This window comes from Cygnus atratus, chromosome 2 (genome assembly GCF_013377495.2).
Source record: "Cygnus atratus isolate AKBS03 ecotype Queensland, Australia chromosome 2, CAtr_DNAZoo_HiC_assembly, whole genome shotgun sequence".
NCBI classification, from domain to species: Eukaryota; Metazoa; Chordata; class Aves; order Anseriformes; family Anatidae; genus Cygnus; species Cygnus atratus.
The window spans coordinates 8,447,517-8,463,790 of record NC_066363.1 but is presented as its reverse complement, the minus strand read 5'-3'; the positions used below and the strand labels follow the sequence as shown (position 1 = coordinate 8,463,790).

The following is a 16,274-nucleotide window of genomic DNA, read 5'->3' as shown; positions in this document are numbered from 1 at the left end:
AATGAGAGGACTTTGATGTTCTTCAGAAACTTCTGATGGATTTTATAGTTGAATTTTCCCAACAATTTTGCATAATCAAGTAAGCTGTTGACATTTTTAACAGCACTTGTGTTTATTGCTGAGATAGAATTGAATGGTTTATGAGAAATTGTTTAATAGTTATACTGCAAAAATAAAAAATGAGGTTATTTTTATTTATATATCTTTATTTCTTTTTTTTTCTTGCATCTTAAAAAGTTCCACTTTTTGTAGTTCAATGAAAAGGTGCATATTTAATTTTGTTTTCTTCATTTTTTTCCCCAAAAATTCTTAAGCTACATGACAAACCTTTTTTTTTGGGGGGGGGGAAACTCTTCAGTGAAATGGTACAGTCTCCTAAACAATAGACGTTGATTTCAGATTGTTTGTTTCTTAGGGTAATTTTATAATTGCTATATATATTTGAAGCTTTAATTTGGTTCTCTTACCAGATCATTCAAGCACATGGTGGGACAGTGGACCCTACACTTACAAGCAGATGCACACATCTTCTCTGTGAAAGCCAAGTCAGTAACATGTATGCTCAGGTAAGCAAACTAGTAATGTAATTATGCATGTTTTCATTTCCTTACTGTAAAGGTAAGGGGTTTTCAGTATAATAATCCGTGCTTTGATTATAAAATATTTTTTCTCACTGTATGCTTTTTTAAAATCATTTGTAGTTTATAGTACAACAGACTTTCATAATGCATGTAGTAGATTTATTCCAGAGAACCCTAAGGAAGATGCTGTGAGAAACAGGATCGTGAAAAAGTTGAGGAGAAACAAACAGTCATTACAATAGAAGCTTTGTGTTTTAGAAAAAGTCTAACGTAAAGATGTGTTTCAGTTTTTAAAAGCTGTTTGTGCATGTCTTCGTAGGCTTTAAGAGAAAGGAAGAGATGCATAACGGCACATTGGCTGAACTCAATCTTGAAGAAGAAGAAAATGGTACCACCTCATCGAGCCCTTCACTTCCCAGTGGCATTTCCACCAGGAGGAAAGCCATGCTCTCAACATGTAAGAGGAAAAAGCTTACTTCTAAAGAATGCTTGTTTCATTACATGGGCAATATTAAAACATAGCTGGAAAGTACTTACCCAAAGCAAAATGCATGTTTTTTTTGTCAACTGATGAAAAGCTTCTCTTAATCTTCCCATGTTGATTAAAGTCCCATGTTGATATGGGGCATGCTATCAGGTGATTCAGAGTGCTTTGCAAGTCTTGCTGAATTCTGAGAGCTAAATATTAAAACCTGTGTTTGATTATTATTCTCTTAGAGAAACCAAGGTGCAAAGATGACATGAGTTATCCATAACAAGACGACAGGAATCCAAGCCTTTTATTTTTTTGACTTAACAGCATATCTAATATTTTACACTTCCTTTACGCTAACACAGAATTTTGATTTTTTTTGAGTGTTTTTTATTTTTCTCAGTCAATACCTACCAAAGGTGTGACCAGATGATCTTAAAGGTCTTTTCCAACCTAAATGATTCTATGAAATACTGGAGAAGGAAGCTTGTTCTGTTAGTGAGAAAGAAGGAGGTCGCAGTTCCAGTAGTCTCTGTGTTTTGGCATGTAATGAAGAGTACTGGGGAAGTGGAAATTTGTGGGGTCAAAAAATAAACTTGAAGTTGAATGAGGCATGTCTTGATTGAAATACACAGCAACATAAAACAAGATGCCAAAATATGTCTTGGCACTGGATCTTTGTCCTGAGTGCAGCCATGAAAGATGACAGCCTTAGTACTAGCCTTTTCTTAAATACATAAAAAGAAACAGGTCTGGTGAAAATAGACGATAACAATGTGCATGTGAACACAGTGGTTAACATAGCTTATTATTAACAACAAAATCACAGTTGTCCCTTTTTAAATAAAAGGAAGGAACGGCAAAAATGAAAACTTTGTGAGACTGAGGGTAAGAAATGAAGATAAAGAATTACCTTTTGCTACCTGTGATCAGCTGGTGCAGTTTATTCAGCTTCATGGCAGGTTAGAGCAGAGCATTTAGGAATTTTTAAAAGGAGAGTAGGGGAAGTAAGTTTAAAAATTTGCAAGAATATAAACAGCAGAAGAAGAAAGAGGTGAAAGATGTATGGGAAGAAAACTAAATGGGAGCTTTTTCGTAGTAAGACTTTGTAAATAGCAAAACGTTGACCAGCGGAATGAAAATAGTTCTGACTTGGGAAGAAGCAGTGCCAGAAACCTGTAATTTTATGTATAAACAAACCAGCCTGTGATTGTAGTTTACATATCCTATAAGCCATGTTACGTATCCTACAGTGCCTGTGTGCCATAGCTAAGATGCTCCATGTTTCATAGTAATGTAAAAAAGTTAGTAAGAGAAAATTGTTTTCAACAGGATCACTTGTAAATGCTATCTACCTTCAGTTATATCCATGTCTGTCTTTCTGTAGATAATCTCTGTGACAGGATTCGTTGATAGTGACAGAGATGACCTCAAACTAATGGCCTACCTAGCAGGTGCCAAATACACAGGCTATCTGTGCCGCAGCAACACAGTTCTCATCTGCAAAGAGTAAGTGGTTTATCTCCACGGTGCTCACGTTCTCAGCTGCCTGTTGCCACTTAGTGTGTTTCTCGATGTGGAGTGCTCGTTACATCTCATTAAGAATGTTTAATCATTTTTGCGATTTGATAGCATTAAACTTTATGATGTTGTTTATTGAGCTAAATTACTGCACACTTACATCTTAAATTTGGCCTACTGAAGACAGGCAAAAGCAAAGCCATTGCTAGTTTCACTATTTTAAGGTTATTTTGTAAGTGATGCTGACTGCTGCATCATCTATAAGTAAAATCTATTGGGGGGGAAGGAATAATTGTTTTAAAATGCTGGGGGAGGGAAAATTGAATTAAATCCAGGTCTAATCTGATTAAGTTTGGGACAGAAATTCTCCCTGAGTTGACTTTGTTTGTTCCAGTACATAGAGCAAAATTATTTTCAGAATATATGTAGAGTATTTTACTTCCCTATCACAGTTACAACAGATAGACCAACACAGAAATACTGGTATTTAAAGTTTATTGGTATAAATGCTATTTTACCTATTTTATCAACTATTTTTTTTCCTCATCTCTGAATAATAAGACCCAGTGGCTTGAAATATGAGAAAGCCAAAGAGTGGAGAATACCCTGTGTAAATGCACAGTGGCTCTGTGACATACTGCTAGGAAACTTTGAAGCTTTACGGCAGATACAGCACAGCCGCTATACAGTATTCAGTCTTCAAGATCCGCTTTCTCCTAGTCAACATCTAGTTCTCAACCTTCTGGGTAAGAATTCCAGTCCCCAAATCCTGTGTTCTGTAGCACTTACATATGTACCTGTTTAATCAGTAGAAGCATGTGTGTTCTGCTGTAAATAATTTTGCAGTGGTTTCACTTCTGTTGTATTCTTCACTTCCTAGATTCTTGGAGAGTTCCACTGAAGGTATCACCAGAACTTCTAATGGTATGTTGAGTTTTATATAGCTGTTTTTGTCAGATTACTGCTTAGTGTTTCTAATGTTTGAGCACATGAGCCATATGGTGTGCACAGCGTGCCAGAGGGACCTACACAGACCATTGGTGTGCTTCAGGTTAGTATTCTATAAATCTGAGAAATGATCTTTTACAGAACTAATAAACTGCATTGTATTATATAAAATCAAGTTTCTTTTGAGAGATCTTGGACTAGTGCATCACTCTTTGATTTTACAGAAACAGGCCAAGTAAGGTTTTTGAGGTGTAAAGCACCCAAAATCAGTAATAACTTTGTTAGAATCTTGACTATTTTTTTAAATAGAATCGATGACATAAATTATGGGTTGCAAGTACTTTGTATCCTGCCTTTAAAATAGTGTAAGAACTAAAGCGATGTGCATGTGTACCAAATATTCTGTAATTTAAAAATGCTTTTTTTTTTTTTTTAAGTGATGCTGGTAAGTCTGGAAATAACAGCAGTGTAAATCAGCAACAGTAAGGAAACTAAGAATATGGCAGGAACAGGATTTGAAACGTCTAGAATACACCCTGCAATAAAAGCTGTGAAACGTAAAATGTGTATAAGAGCTAAGGTGGGAACAGCAACTTTTTCTGAGCTGTTTCGTTGTTCTGAGCTTGGAGAATACTGTTTCAGTTTTAGACTGAAAGATTTTGTGTGGTAATTTCTCCTTCCATTCCAGATTTATAAATGATAACTGTTTTCACAGCGTCTGTCTTGAGATAGGTAATTCCCAGTTTGAGCTAATGAGCTTTCGGTTCATTTGTACAAGTGACTGAGAGATAACATTTTACAGTACACAAAAATATTTTTGTGTAAGCTTTTGTATTCTGGATCACTTACCTCAGTCCATTTGTATACTCTTCAGAAAACAGCTTAATAACTGTCATAACTTAATTAATGCCCAGATCCCATTTAAAGTATTAGTACAATTTAATTGTTTAATATGTTGGAACTTCAGAAGTAGCCATCCGTTACCATGACCTGAAGTTCAAAATGATTTTTTTATAGACCCCTGTGAAATGGTGTCATAGCCTCTTAAGTAGCTTTTTTGAAACAAAACAACAACAAAAAAGTAATATTTCCTCGGAGAAGGATGCGTTCTATTAGTGGCCCAAAAATAATTACTTGAGATTTTGTATGTGCTATTACTAGTAGTATTTAAGATGGCTTTTTCACAAGCTCATTTTTGGGTTTGTTACCACCAGCCCTTGCACCTACATAGTATTTGAGCTCATCTTAAAATTGGCATCTGCATTTTTAGTGTGGTTCAATTGGACCAGTGGTGGTCTGTTTTTTTTTTTTTTTTTTTTTTTTTGCTTACACAGCAAACGCAGAAAACTAAGGGGTCAGAAAGCTTAATTTAAGTACCTCCCTTTCAATATTTACTGTATAGGTACCTTTCTTTTCCATGTGTAGTAAGAATCTTGTAATTTAGATTGGAAGAGACCTCTGAAGTTAATATTGTCCAGCTCCCTTCGGGACACCTACATACGAACAATGTGATTTGGTCATAGAAAACACTGGGCATGTGAAAGGGTCAGACGAGGTACTTCACTGCCTTCTACAGCAGGCAGTTCTTCCCATCTTGCGATTTAAAGTCTGGGGTCCTTATGTGAGGACAGCTGTCTGTCACGTGGTGTTGATGCAATTTACTTTTTGCATTTCCATAGTGTAGTTGGAACATCTGTCAAGAAGAAAGCGCTTGAGCTTTTCTTCCCAGCTGCTTGTACTAGTGATTTTCTCGCGTAAGACTACAGGTTTCTGAGAGTGGGGAGCAAACCCCTGCGGGGGACTGAGCTAGTACAGAGGAGGCAGGAGTATCTATGCAGCAAGTACCCAAGCATCCCCTGGAGCTTCTGTTCCTGTAAATAGGGAACTTGAGTTTTTAAAAATACAGGCACTGCTATTTTCTGTTAATATTTAAGTTCCTGGAAGACTACTGTGGTCTTCATGTGTCTCATAAATGGACAGGGTTTTCAGTCTCATTTAATTCTTTGGGTTTTCAAATAATGGTTATCAGCTTTACTTAAAGGGGAAAGAAGTTTGTATTTGGCATTCAGTTAAATCGTTGCCTAACTTTGTGGAGAAACTTTGGTTAGTGCTCAGCTTTGCTCTTGAGTCAGCTGTGTAAGCAGTCATTGCACCAGTACGCATTTGGCAGCACATCTTTCTCGTGTATATTTATTTTTTAAGTATAGTCTTAGAACATTGGTGTACACTTGTTCTGCTTTAAAACAAAAATAGGGTTCTATGCTCAATTCAGATGTAAACATGTAGATGCTCTAATTTCAGGGTGTGAGGTTGCCTTTGAAACCAAAGCAAAATGAACCCAGTCTTCAGCCATCTTCCAAAAGAGCACGGTAAGAACAATTTACCTTAATTTACCTTTTTTTTTTTTTTTTTTACCAATTTGTCCTTAATTTACCTTTCCACAGAACTGTCAGCTGCCCATCCGCCCAGTTCCATCCTGTACCCTGCTAATTGCAGTAACTAGCAGGATTTTTTACATATTGCCAGCTACTCAAGTGGCAGGAATAGAAGAATAACGAGAGTGGAGTAATAAGAGAACAGGAAGAGAACAGAATTGGGAGAGAATGTTCTGTTCTGAGCATAACAGTTTTTCATCCAGAAGACTGATCCTGCCTAATTCTCATTCATCTGAGCGTTTTCATTGCTAAAAGTTGCAAAGAGTGTGTTTGTCTGCTTTTAAAAAAAATGACTTCTGGCCCAAACATCACATTCTGCTGTATTTCATGTATCTTGTAGGATTGAAGACCTACCGCCACCTACTAAAAAGCTCACCCCAGAATTGACACCGATGGTACTCTTCACAGGATTTGAGCCTATGCAAGTTCAACAGTACATCAAGGTGACTTTTTTTTTTTTCACTTAACCTCATGTGAACTGCATGGAATTTTTTAAATTTTTTTTTATTTTTTCACGGACATTGAGTTCTTACAAAGACTTGATTAGCCTGTATCTAATGGGATGGATAAAAACCTATGCTTACTGGGGCTGAGATCAGTCATTTATGTGGACTGAGTTTTGTTTGATAACTGTTCTGCTGTAGTGTACTTCCTGCTTTTCTGCTACTGTTCTTTGTTCCGTAAGATGTTTTTAAAAGGCAAAGAGGCCCCTTACACTTTTTTTTTTTTTTTTTTTTAAGTAAGCAAACTGTATGGCCAAATTTAGGTGAGGAAAGCAGTGATTGTTGTGCTGGGTAAGACTCAAGCTGCTTCAAGTGTTATTTATTATCCGTTGTTATCTGTGATGCCAAATGTTTTGAAGGAAGTTGATGACAAAGCTTATGGCAGGCATGAGATAATGTGTTCCGAGGGAGATTTTGTTCTGTTCTCTAATAAATCTCTCCCAGAACTTACCTCTACATAATTTATAACATTCTTTTAATGATATAAAAATCCAGTCATTCCTTGAACCTTAATAAGTGCTAAATATTTGGTCAAAAAGAAGAAATTTTCATTTATTTGTCACATATTGGCTGAGGTTTGTGGCACAGCGTTACTGTGGTGTTTTTTGTTTTTGTTTTTTTTGTTTTTTAACTGCTGACTTCAGTAGGGCATGAAAGATCCTGCCACTTGTTTCTACTCAGGTTAATCAAAAGTAAAGGAGGACTAGTTTGGGTCTACTATGCTTCTTAGAAACATGCATCACTTAGGCATTCTCCAAATAACCTAATTTCTTTATTATACCTAGAGTTGTTTTCAAAATAGTTGGAATCCGTAGCCTTTTTCCCTTAAAATGTTTGCATTTGATGCTTGATTTTTGAATATTCTGAAACGTAAATTATTTTTCTGTAAATCTCAATAAAGTTCCAGTGACAGCTCCTCATTTTGTCACGTTGGTACCAGGTTTATTATACAAAGAATCAAAGAATCTGATTTTGTTACAGCTATGGCTCACAAGCATATACATAAATTTCAGCCTCAAGTCGTGTGAATTTGAAGCCAAACTTAGCTGTGACGATACCATTACGATTTTCAGTTTGAATACCTTTCTGAAGCTGGATACCTCCCATCTTCTTGAGCTGGAGGGGTGGTCTCTTCTTCTGTATACGCAAAGGGCTGCTTAAGCATTAGAGTAGAAATCTTACAAGATCTGCGCTCATAGCAATACAGTGTTTGAGGTGGACGTGTATTAAGGATGAAAATAACGGCTTTTGCCTTTTGTAGGTGTACAAGTTTAGTATTCACAATGTGTTTATGCATACCCTTCAGGAGATAAAGAGTGAAGAGGTTCAGTGTCACGGAATAGTGCTTTTGTGTATCACCTTGATGCAAACCAGCACTTAGCCAGCACAGTAAGAAAGAACTGAAAACATTGTGCCTGTGTATCCTACTTGTTCGTTGCTCTCAGAGCAGTGGTGTACAGAGGGAAGCCAGAGGTCTTTCTGGGCTTCTAATACACGCAGTAGGCGTCTTGCTTTGGTGACTCCAGATGACTGCTGTACTAAAAACACCATAGTGTGTTAAATATTTATGCTTTAAAATAGTTCTTTTTGTTTTTTAACTTATTCGTACAAAATACTTATAAAAATCAGCAATCTGTAGCGCATAGACAGTGAACCTGTCCAAATGCTTTTGGATGTTTTCATTGTTATTTTTTTATCAGAAGAAGCATAACTCCTTTTATAATTTGATACACTTTACCAGTTGGTTAGTTGTGTTACTAATCTTGTCAGATAATGATTTGTATCTTAGTTGACAAGCTGCCAGCTGTGATGAGATAGTTTGGGTAGGGTAGTTTAAACCTAGGAAAAAATGGTAGTTACTCAATACCATCTAAATGCATGGGGAACTAATGTATTTAAAGAATATGTTTTTCATGAGAATATTTTTTCTTTGAAGAAAAGAGTAGCAAAATTAAGTTCACCATAGCTACAGCGTATATTATACCTTCTGGAGAGGAAAAGAGCAAAATTATTAAATTTTCTGCCATTTAGGCTTAATAGCATGTTTCAATTCCAAAAAAAAAAAAAAGATTTGTATCTTAGGGTTATTTTATTTTTAAAAAAAATAAAGCTGCAGACTCAGAAGGTAGCTCTCACTCTAGCCAGATGAGATGTGTCTGGAAATACCTGGGTTTTTCATGGCTGTAAATTCTGTCCTTTAATCAGTTTTAATAAAGGAATTACTGTAATATGAAACTCTCCTATGTTTACTGTTTCATTAGGAGCTTAAATTTAAACTGTTATCATTCCACTTTTTTTTCCCCTTACAATTTATAAAGGACTGTTTCATTCTGATCTGTATTTTGCACAACTTTCAGAAACTGTATATCCTGGGAGGCGAAGTAGCAGAATCAGCCCAGAAATGCACCCACCTCATTGCCAGTAAAGTGACCCGCACTGTCAAGTTCCTGACAGCAATTTCTGTAGTCAAGCACATAGTCACTCCGGAGTGGTTAGAAGAGTGCTTCAAATGCCAGAAGTTCGTTGGTAAGTTGAACTGGTACCTATAACAAACTTCAGGCTGGTTGATTTAGGTGTGTGAATATAGCCTGAGTATTGCTTTGACTTCAATTTTCGTGTCTCTTGCCAGTTTTCTAAAGAGTTCAGGTTTGTGAAACACAGATTTTAAAGTCAGCAGCAAGTCTGACCTCTATAGTTTATAACCAGTGGAGAATTATGTATAAAGTTTGAACAATTACACTAGCAGCTAGTTTGTATTTCATTTGAGGTAGAAGGCTACCCTGGTATGGTTAAATAAAGTTGTCACTAGAAGAAATGATGTATACTTTTTCACTAAGTTCTTGTTCCTATATAACATTATGTTGCACATAATTTTCATTTGATTTAATCCAGTTTCTTTCCATCAAGTTAAAAAAATAAATAAAAAACGAAGTATTTAGATATTGCTTTAGAGTGGTTAATAAATAGTTGGATGTTGTTAAGCATTGTCTGTCTCTCTGATGTAGCCATGTATAGATCTTATCTATGATTACTTGTTAAGCCCCAAATGTTTTTGCTTTCAGTAATTCTTCTAAAATGTAAATTGTAAAGAACTAAGTCACTGTTGGAAATGCATACAAGAATTCATTTAAATAATAAAACTAATTAATTTAGTTCTGCAACTGTTGGAATATATAAACTTTATTTTTGTACTTTACTGTTGACAGCTGAAAATAACAAAATAGATGGTTTAGGTTGATTTGACAGGCTGGGTCTGAAGAAAATCTTTTTAAAGGCTGATTACTTGTTTTATGATTTTTTTTATGCTTTTTATGTAATTTGTTGGAAAGGAGCAAACTAAATTGCTGCCTAACCATCACAAAGATTTAAATCAGTGGATAATTAACCAATAAATTAGCAAACATTTTTATTAATCTGGAGAAAGCAACGTGCTTTGTTCAGCATCAGTGAACTGAAAAATCAATCTATTTGAAAGCTATTAGTAGATAAATAAAGTCTGGGGATTTATAAGGATGACTGTTCTGATCTAGTACTTGAAATACTTGTCTACTGAAATTTAGTAGACTTGTAGCTAATAGGCTGCCTTTACTTTTGTATGTGGTTCAGTGATGGAAAACGGCACTAGTTTGGAAGAATCGTCCCACTGATGATCTATTTTTTATGGAAGAGTACAAATACCGTCTCTTGCAAGTTGTCAAAATTGTCTTTAAGGAAGACCAGTTCTCCATACATTTTTTTTTCTCCTTGAACTTAGATGTTTTGAGCTAAATCTAATTTGGAAATACTTTTAACCTGCCTTTTTGTGGAACGGTGAGTGAAGCTAGGGCCAAAATCCCATCCCAAATTAAAAATAAAAATAAAATCAGCTGAATAATAGGAAAAAGGGAAATAGGTTGAAAGTTTGCTCTGTTAAGGCTGCATGAGGGCTTGGAGACTGTTTCTGGGTATGTTGCACCAATAAGTTAGAAAAGGAGACTTTATTGGACAATGGCTGTTGCTGGATCTACAATTGTAAAACACAGCTTTATTCTCCAAGTAGTGGTGGAGAATTTTTCTTTATTCTCCAAGTAGTGGCTCCTCACAAGGAGCCTAATAGAAGGGGTACTATCATCATGTTAAATTCCTGTTTACCATTTAGAGCCAATCTGCCACTGGTGTTTTCTAATCAGGTTAGCTCCTACATTATGCTGCTGTTTTTGTGTTGCCTGTGTTAACATCTTTTGTCTTTTTCAGACGAGCAGAACTTTGTGCTGAGGGATGCTGAAGCTGAGGTGCTTTTCTGCTTTAGTTTAGAGGAGTCCCTAAAGAGAGCACAAGTGGCTCCGCTGTTCAAGGTATGCAGTTTAAGAAGGGCATTTAAATGCTTGAAGCTTTTCAACCTGGTTTTTTCAGTATCGGGACAACAGCAGCTTTGTATAGCTCAGGACAATAAAACAGTCTAGCATATAACACACATTATTTGTTACAAATTCTGGTATTGACTTAATGTATATTTCCCGCCTAAGCATTTTTGGGATGCGTCTGAGTGACTGGATCCTGTACATGGGAAAAAAATATGCTCAGTGTATAAAAACAGTATTTGTTCTTTTACAAAAAACTTGCATTTTGAAAAATGGCCGTTGAGAGCGTGCATTTCAGCCTCAGGAAGTTTAACTCTGATTTCCCTTGCATAGTGGACTTAGCACCAGGCAGTTTGCTAGGATGGTGCAAGGTGGTTTTCATGCCTCCGATTAAATTTATGCTGCTTTGCAGAGAGGTAAGTGAAAATATAAGTTGCTAGAGATTTTTCAGCCTGATTGAATTGGAGTCTTTCTTGAGGCAAACCACCTAAAAAGTGTATTTTCACAGCCTCTAATGAATAGGCATCTTTGTGTTTTATTATATCTAAGTGTTAGTTTCACTCAGTTTTGCAGTCTAGCAAGTCTTGCAGTTTAGCAAGAACTTCTTTTTATACCTAGCTGCTAAACACAGAGATAATCTACTTTGTGATCTGTTCACCTATATCAGTCTCAATCAAGTAGCAGTTGTTCTTTTTTGTCATGAGGTAATATATGTAATTAATGTATTACGATGTTAATTTTAAGAATGAAAGCTTTAATTAAAGAATAAAAGCTTTTTTGCAACCCTTTAGGCATCCCTGTGCTTGAAGGAGCTTTGTTGTTCTTGCACGTCTTACCAAGTTGCAGTTAATATATATGTGTGTATATTATATATTTTAATCATAGTTTAACCAGTGGTCATTTGATGGTTTCGTGGTTGTTATTTTAAGGGTTATGAAATAGGCATACCCAAATTACTCAAATTTATCAAAACTGCAGATTTGTCCCTCCAGGGAAAGCAGATCAGTGGCAATTACAGACAGCTCATCGACCGTTGGGCTTGTTGCTATTTGCCACTATAAATTGTTTACAGCCTCGCCCATGATTGCATGAGTCACACGAAAATTAAATGTACTGCTGAAATCGGTTACCAAAATAAGGCTTTCTTATTCTTTTGTTTCTCTTTTTAGGGAAAATTCTTCTACATTACACCTGGAATTTGTCCCAGTCTTTCCACCATGAAAGCTATTGTGGAATGCGCAGGAGGAAAAGTGTTATCCAAACAGCCTTCTTTTCGAAAACTCATGGAGCATAAGCAGAATAAAGTACGTAGAGTGTTGCTTCCTAAAACGTACTGGTAGTATCTTACTATGTTACTCAGAGCTTACAATTGCTTTCTGTCATTTAGAGTTTGCCAGAGATAATCTTGATTTCCTGTGAAAATGACCTTCACTTATGTCGAGAATATTTTGCTAGAGGCATAGGTATGTATAAGCGATTGATGTAATTTGTACAGTATTGATTATTTTTCTAGTATTTTACAAGTACAGATGCCTGTTGAACATTTCAGGTACTAGTAGAGGGGTATGTGGCCGATCCTGCATGGAGAAATCTGAGGCAGCGTTTTCCTAGGTGTTTGTAATAGGGGTATTTTCTAGCCAGGTCAGCACAAATCTCTGGTGGTGGGCTTGAGCTTGGGGTTTTGGTGCTGCATGGTGCAAGATTAATTCTCATTATTAGTCAACTTAGTTAAAGATCTGCTTTTTTATTTTTTTCCACTTCAACTGTTTTTGCTTCAGTGTAGAACCCACAAACATACTGTGTTTACTAACAAAAGGGTACACTGGGAAGCCTGATGTATGTGGCATGAAGTGTGGGATGGCTAACAGCGGGGCACTGGTAGTGGTGGGACCATATTCCCTTATGCCTTTTCCATGAAGAGCAGAAAGGTACTGAATGGCACCTCTTAATGCTTCTGCAGAAGGAAGAATGTCTTTGTATGGTGTAAACTATGTATGTTTTCAATATTTCCAGATGTCCACAATGCTGAGTTTGTCCTGACCGGAGTACTTACTCAAACACTGGATTATGAATCATATCCTTTTTGTGTAAAGGCTATCAGCTGCCTAAGGAAGTGTGATTTACTACAAGCTTTCTGAATTAGGAACTAACTACTTACTATTTTTTGGGATATATAATCTTCACTTGATAAGAAGGTAACTGAACACCCAGAAACCTAGTTTAAATTCAAAGTAGAATTACTTCTTGATTTAAAAACAAAAAATAATACCTCAGTGGAGGTGGGATTCAGGGTTATCAGAAAGTACCAGGAGCAGCATATTAAGCAATATTAAGCAAAAAAATTGTCACTAAGGAAAATGTTTGTCACTTGTGACTTGCAGATGACAAAAATAGCTTTTTACTGAAGATTATAAACTCTGATAAACGCAGCGTAGGACCAATAAGGGTCCTGTGTCTTTATGGGTATGCTTTATAAAAGTTTCTTAACGTTGTTCTTCCTTAACAAGCATACATATAAATTTACTTGATGGATAGTAAAATGCCTTACTGCTTCGGAGTCCTTGGAGCATTAAATCTAGCTGTTCAGCCATTGTACAAAGTAACTAAAACTTCCTGTGGATGCTGTTTTCCAGCTGTTTACCTAAGGATGAAGAGCAGTTTAAAGCAGGAAAGCAAAAATCAACTGCATCTTTTTTAGGATGTGTAATTTTATTATGAGGAAACATAATTTACTATGTTTTGTATAATACTACCATTTTAAAAGAGCCCACTTTAGGTATCATGATTAGCCAGTTTTTAAACATTTTAGCATAAATGATGGTACTTCAGCCAAAAGTGTAATTTGGATGTAAAAATAAAAGGGCTTGCTGTCTATTAAATTATGGATGTTGAAGATGAAAATGTTTTGTACTTTATTTTTATTTCTTATACTCTATTTTCTTTTATATTGATATTTTGCCCACATTTTAAATAAATGTACTTTTAAATGTTTTACTCTATATTTTAGTGGTGGTTCATTCTTTTTGAATAATGTGCAACAATGGCACTCTGGTAAGAGTAAATTACTCAAATCTTTTTCCAAGCAATGTAAAATTATTTTAAGCTTATTTTACCAGGTATGTTTTAATATATAAAAATCCCACTGCTTTAAAGGGGAAGTTGTTGTAAGTGTATAAATGTGTTTTTACTGAAACAAAGGAATAGCTTGAAGGAAGGAGAAACTATAAGCTCACATATTATGCTATTGTGATAAGTTCTGTTTGTATAGTGAGTTTTACTAAATAAATATTAAAATATCAGTTTTCCCCCATCTATATTCAGTTGTTTTTCCTAACACACACACACAGTTCTCATAATCTGACTTTACATTTCTACCAGTTTAGATTCTAGCAGTTGAAAAATCATACTAAAAACATTTCTTCTTGGATCAGCAAGCCATTAAACTCTGGTGGGGGTGTGCAGATACTCACTTGTCTGCATAGTATCAAGTGTATCATATCACCTTGTGAACCATTCAAAGAACGATTCAAAATGACGGATAAAAACCACTTTAAACAATAGCTTATCACACTTTTTTCTAGCATTTTATATTTCTATGCAGAACTATTTTACAGGGAAGATGTTTCAGTTGCATTAAACTGAGATAAGCGGCTATTTTTAGCTTATGCAAAGCTTTCTACAGAGAAGTTATTAATTTCAAATCTCATTTGTGCTATGGCTTAAAATGTAAATCCACCTGATATTTGACCACTGTTTCTGTTGCCTTTTTTCCCCATGCCTCTGTTCAACAAGGTGCTTAAGCAAATGACAGATTCAAGCTGTAGGAACACAGTGAGTGTAAATTTCAAGAGGAGTGAAGTCCCGCAGAGGTCAGTACTGTGCCTGTTGCCTGTTAGTGCTGGCTCTGGCTTCCTCAGCTATCCTGATTTACTCCTGCATTTGCCATTTCTATTGTAAGCAGTAAGGGGCTACATGATAACAGCAATTTCCATTACTGTGACCTTTGGTAAGGTGACAAAATGTAGTAAGTGAGGTTTGCATACTTTGGCTTAAGATGTTTTTAGATGCATCAGAGGTTAAAAAGGTATGGTACAGGGTAGGAGAAAACAGTACTTTTTCCCAAATGCCATTTATTTGTAACTGCAGAGCTATGTGTTTTTCTCAGTGTGATGCTCAGCTATCCATACTACCGCTTCCTTTTCATCATGAGATTAAGGAAAAGTCTCAAATGTGGAGACCTGAGGATGGAAGCTGATAATGTTTTTACACTTCTTAAAAAAGGATGGAATGCAGTGGGAGTTCTGTTGGCTGATGAGTTGTGTAAATAACTTAAAATGTTCAGACAGATCTGGCTATTATGCCCTCTCTTCACTGTCAGTTGAGGGGGAGCATACCTCTAAAACCCAATTTAATTAAAGACCTCTGCAGAGATCACTTCTCTTAACAGTTCAGCAAGTTAGCTTGGTTATCCACACCTTTTAAAGAATATTGAAAATAGGTGAGATGAATCATACCTTAAAGAATTTCAGCAATGCAGTGCATACATACTATATTTTATGGGAGAAAAAGGTACACTTTCTTGTCTTCAAATACATTTCAGAATGTGTAATACTGAATTAACGTAAAGCTGTGTTAATCTCTGTATGGCTTGAGACTTTCTTACACTAGTTACCAGCGTGCGGAAAGTTTTTGGTGCCTTTTCCTTTAAAAACAGATATCAGCTGTTGTAGCTTTTGAACTTTGAAAATGTTGTGATACACAAAACTTCTTAACCTTGAATAAATACTTTTTACTTGTCAAGCATTCAGCATATCTTCTGTATATCTTGCAAAACATGGATTGCCATATCAAATGTAAATGCTGGTTTTGAGAAAGAGTTGAATATGATGCATATAATGAGGTAGCAGCGCTGTTTAACTGTGCATAGGATCGATCACAAGGCATACAAATTTGCACCACTGAGTTCTAGAAGCTAACAAGACCTGCTATGACAGCTCTTGGCAGAATGAAACATTTCACTGAGGCAGAGAGGCAGAGAGAAACCAGATTTGAATGCGTTAGAAGTTTCTGCCTGGGCAACATAAGCTGCTAGACTCAATTAGGCACTTACCCCTCAGTAATGGTTCTCACCTTTTTGGGGATTAACTTGCACGTTTTCCACAATCGAGGCGTGTGGAGGATACATAGCACCTTTGCCAAAGCCTACTACAGTTAAGAGACATGTGAATGCAATAGCATCTGAAAGGTAAATTTCCTTTTTATGAGAACTATCCAAAATGCTGTCAGATATTGCATAAAGAAGCCTGGAGAAAAGCAAATGCAATCATGGAACAAATGAACCCTGTGGGAAACATAAGTGGTAACACATCTGTTTCATCATCAGTGGAGACAGTGTGTTTATTTAGCCAACATACAAGTATGACTGATTTGATTAACCTTTCAATTAGAGTAAAAAAACAGAACCTGCCAAGAAA

At 36.0% G+C, this 16,274-nt stretch overlaps 1 protein-coding gene across 1 annotated transcript in view; it reads left to right on the top strand.

Moving 5' to 3' along the window:
• The window catches only part of PAXIP1 (PAX interacting protein 1), a 33,691-nt gene extending 19,521 nt beyond the window's left edge, over nucleotides 1-14,170 (top strand). The window contains exons 9-21 of the mRNA XM_050709219.1: nucleotides 471-566; nucleotides 901-1,038; nucleotides 2,441-2,562; nucleotides 3,136-3,320; nucleotides 3,455-3,498; nucleotides 5,824-5,891; nucleotides 6,298-6,400; nucleotides 8,818-8,986; nucleotides 10,694-10,794; nucleotides 11,970-12,104; nucleotides 12,188-12,263; nucleotides 12,814-12,878; nucleotides 13,317-14,170. Coding sequence (XP_050565176.1) covers nucleotides 471-566; nucleotides 901-1,038; nucleotides 2,441-2,562; nucleotides 3,136-3,320; nucleotides 3,455-3,498; nucleotides 5,824-5,891; nucleotides 6,298-6,400; nucleotides 8,818-8,986; nucleotides 10,694-10,794; nucleotides 11,970-12,104; nucleotides 12,188-12,263; nucleotides 12,814-12,878; nucleotides 13,317-13,328 — 1,314 coding nt within the window. The 3' untranslated portion in view covers nucleotides 13,329-14,170. The remainder of the gene's footprint in view (nucleotides 1-470; nucleotides 567-900; nucleotides 1,039-2,440; nucleotides 2,563-3,135; nucleotides 3,321-3,454; nucleotides 3,499-5,823; nucleotides 5,892-6,297; nucleotides 6,401-8,817; nucleotides 8,987-10,693; nucleotides 10,795-11,969; nucleotides 12,105-12,187; nucleotides 12,264-12,813; nucleotides 12,879-13,316) is intronic.
• The last annotated feature ends 2,104 nt before the right edge of the window (nucleotides 14,171-16,274 follow it).